General features: G+C 44.6%; 1 protein-coding gene across 1 annotated transcript; it reads left to right on the forward strand.

Annotated features, from left to right (window-relative positions):
• Window positions 1-1,134: 1,134 nt before the first annotated feature.
• On the forward strand, window positions 1,135-3,362 carry LOC140222535 (exocyst complex component EXO70H1-like). Its single transcript, XM_072293368.1, has one exon. It carries the CDS (start codon window positions 1,368-1,370, stop codon window positions 3,009-3,011), a length of 1,644 nt encoding a protein of 547 aa, XP_072149469.1. The 5' UTR covers window positions 1,135-1,367; the 3' UTR covers window positions 3,012-3,362.
• The last annotated feature ends 476 nt before the right edge of the window (window positions 3,363-3,838 follow it).

Raw genomic sequence — 3,838 nt, forward strand, 5'->3', positions numbered from 1 at the left:
CCAGAAGCTCTGGAAGGTTCCAGACCCTAAGCTGAGGAGAAGGATACGGGTAGCTGTAATTGAGACAGTTGTTCCAAGCTTTACAAAATACCTTGAGTACAATGATACCAACCCCTCAAGAATCACTCCCGAGGATCTGATGGACATGCTGCAAGAGCTATTTGAAGGATGAACAAGTAGCCAAAGAAAGAGACGAAGTTGGCATAGGTGCAATTATTATTGTTTATATATGTCTCCAGTTGTGTTTAAATTTTGGTTTTGGAATACTGTGGAACGTTGTATCTTCAAATGACTTGACTATCCGATCAAGAATTGCTTGTAGCAGACGAAAATTTAACGTGTTCCAATTTTCATTTAACTAGTATTTTAGGACCTTTTTGGCTTCTTATAAACAAATCTGGAACAGCTGAGTGCTGTCTTACATTCTGCCCTAAAAGCTTGTATAGTACTAGCGCCATTTATGTAAGATTTTATTTATCTGAAAACAAGCCTTCTGGATTGTCATTCCACAGATGAATAATTCTAATTAGGTGTTAGGTGGATGGTAATGAAGGTTAATGCATAGTTATTTAGACTAATCTTTACGCTGCGATTTTCATTAAAAATGCTTTATGCTTTATGCTTTATGGTAATGAAGGTTAATGCATATGCTTGTGTATGTGATTACTGCAATAATACAATTATATTGGATTCTCCTTGGCAAAGATTGGTCATTAATCATGAATTTGTAGCTACCGTGCATATCATATCCTTGCAGCAAACAAGTCTCGCTCTGTTTTGCTCTGTTCTACTCTGTTTCGGTGATTCCCTCTGCTTACCGTGTTGTGGTCTGACCAAGATGAACGTGATTTTTTTTAAAAAAAAACAAGATTCAGTTCTTGGTGGTTAATTATCCATATCAGCAAGATTCCGCTAATTACCTGTAACAGCACATACACATGTACCAATTGTTGAAACATTTTGCGTTGTCCATACGTGTTCGTGTCAGTGAATTGCATTTTACATAACGCATTTCTCCGTGGGGAGTATACGTCTAGTAGTGAAAAATCGAGCCATCTTACCAATCTGATCATAGAGACGGTCTCTTCACTGGAGGAAAACCTTTGCACGGTTCCACAAAAGGTCCAAGCTTGCAGTCCAATTTAGACACTGAACACGAAGTTTCTTTTTCTCTTAAAAAAAAGACGTTGGGAACACGTGTTTGAAGAACATCCGCATGCATTGTTGATAATGGGATGTTGCTGCCTGGCCGGTGAGTACCCTGTTCAGTTCTTCCACAAACCGGCGAGTCAAGTCAACGGACATCGGCTCAAACTCGATCAGGATAACGCTCTCTGCAGACCGCCAGTTGCAACTTGCAAGGTAGCATGGCCATGGCGGGCAGGGATGGCGGATCCAGTTCCTGTGCCATTAGCAGCTCCTCAGGTACCGTCTCTACTACCTACGCATCCACCGGCTCTCGCCTTTCCTCTATAATCTTGGACTTGGAGATCCACGATGGCGAGTACGTGTCCTGGGAAGAATCGGAGGAGGGGCAGATGAAGCGCATCGAAAGCCTGGTCCAAGAATTATTTGGTGCGCCGTTGTTGGCGAATTGCAGCGGCGACATGAGGGTCCTGGAGAGGTGGTTCTCGGAGCTGGGCGTCGGATGGGTTCTCCACCTCCCCCTCGCTGATGATGATGATGCACCTGCAGCTGCAGGGAAACTCAAACTCGAGCATAGTTTCGACGCACGGAGCTGGATCCGGGCTCTCGCGGAAATCGTCCGAACCATCCGCTCCACAGCGTCACTGTTTCCCGAACGCGGCTCCATGTCCATGGGTCTGCCCATTATTTCTGAGGAAGGACAAGCTGTTGCTGATGATCAGTTCCTGTTACGGAGGGTGACCAACAAGCTGTTCCGGAGAGTGACCAACAAGCTATTCCGGACCAATACCGTGGGCCTGCCCCGTGCTTGCGAGAAAGAGCCTGAGGCTCGGCGTATTCCGGACCAACTCCAGTTTGCACAATTTTTCCAACAAGCCATGTTGAGAATGCTCGCGTTTGTTGACTCCGTAGTTGGTACTGAAGTTGTTGCTACCAATGGGGTGCAGGAAGAACCGTACGAGAAGCTCAATACCCTGCTAGGTGTTCGTGGTGCTCTGTCCAAGGCCTTACATCAAATCCATTTGTCATCCTACTCACCCGCATCTGCAGACGTTTTCAGGATACAGCGCGACATAATCAGCCTCTTGGCAGCAAAGGAGGGCAAGACGGGTGAGGCCATATGGAGCGCAATGCAGCAGGTTTTCACTCGTATCATGGAGGAGGATGGCAACGACTTGTTGGAAACTCAGGATCCACCAGAATCATCGGGCATTCACAAAGCCACTCGATCCGTAACACGCTACATGGGATTCCTGCAGGCTAATTACTCGTCAGTGGCTCCAATTGTATCTGAAGCAGCTAGGTACGGTGAGTATGCGCCTCAGAATGGAGGCATACCACCGTTGGACAGCATGGTCTTAGAGATGGCGTCTTGTCTAGAAGAAAAGCTTGGCAGAATTTCGCAGTTATTCCCAAATAACAGCCTTGGATTCCTTTTCGTGATCAACAATTTGTACTATCTGATGGAGCAGCTTAGTGCAAATCCAATGAGTAGTCTCAGCTTCAGTATTCCAGTCCTCACTCGCAAAATAAAGAACACTATAGAGTACTATCTGCAAGTGTCTTGGGCACCAGTGCTGTTATGCTTGCATATTAGCCATACACCTTTTCGGTTGGGAAGATATTGCTCCCCATTGCCTAAATTCGACTCAGAGTTTCTGAAAACCTACGAGGTCCAGAAATTCTGGAAGGTTCCGAACCCTGACCTGAGGGAAGTCCTGCGGAGAGCTGTCGCGGAGAAGGTCGTCTCAGGATTGACAGAATACTTGAGGGATTCTAATACTACTTGTACTGTTAGGACCCTAGGAAGCAGTTTCACCCCTCAAGAGCTGGAGGAGATGTTGCAAGAGCTATACGAAGGATGAAACATGTTTCTATGATCTTCTGATCCATTGCAATCAAAGGAAACATAAGAGTACTGTTATCGAGACATGTAGTGATTTTCTTTTTGTAATATTGCTGCTATCTTATGCAGGGCAATTACCCGTCCTCGCAGTCATGTGGGGGTCATATATATGAGCCACTGATAGTGAGCCAAAGAGAAAAAGGATTTGAACTCAATTAATATGGTGGCAAATTGTTGAATTGTGAGATCTAAAAATTGTTAGATAATCCTTGTAACATTTATCATTTTGAGTGTGTATTTGTATTAATTGCAGCAGAATTTGGTTAGAATGAGGAAATAATAGAGTTGTTGTCATGCTTTCTATTTGCTATTTGTGTTTGTCCACTCCATTGTATTTCCCAGTTCAGGACGGCAAAAGATTTGGCACAAGTTTTATTAGACGATAGAAAAGAAAAACAAAATAAGAATACAATAGCGGCAGCCCACGAGCAGGAAAACTTTCTTTTCACGTGAGATAGGCCGCACTACTACAAAAATAATTTTTAGTAGGTGAATAAATATGCGATCGTTTCCTTGATTATTCCAAGAAACTGACGATCCAACTTTAATCTCTTCAGTAGGGAACAAATTTAAGGAGAAGAAACGTATCGTCCTTGAAAAAAACGTTGGCATTGTATAGTAGTGACCTGATGATGAGATGCTGCTGCCTGCCACAAGTGCTTGGTGAGTCCCCTCCAGTTCTTCCCTGAACCCGTGAATTAAGCCAATGGACATCAATCTTACCGTGGACATGGAGGGAAGGGATGGCGGCAGCTGGCCTCGGAGCTACGAGAACCGGCGCAGCTA

The sequence above is a fragment of the Setaria viridis genome, chromosome 4, assembly GCF_005286985.2.
Source record: "Setaria viridis chromosome 4, Setaria_viridis_v4.0, whole genome shotgun sequence".
NCBI lineage: Eukaryota > Viridiplantae > Streptophyta > Magnoliopsida > Poales > Poaceae > Setaria > Setaria viridis.

Excerpts from the sequence above, each read along its gene's own strand:
- LOC140222535 (XM_072293368.1), top strand. The coding sequence starts at position 1,368 with ATGGCCATGGCGGGCAGGGATGGCGGATCCAGTTCCTGTGCCATTAGC.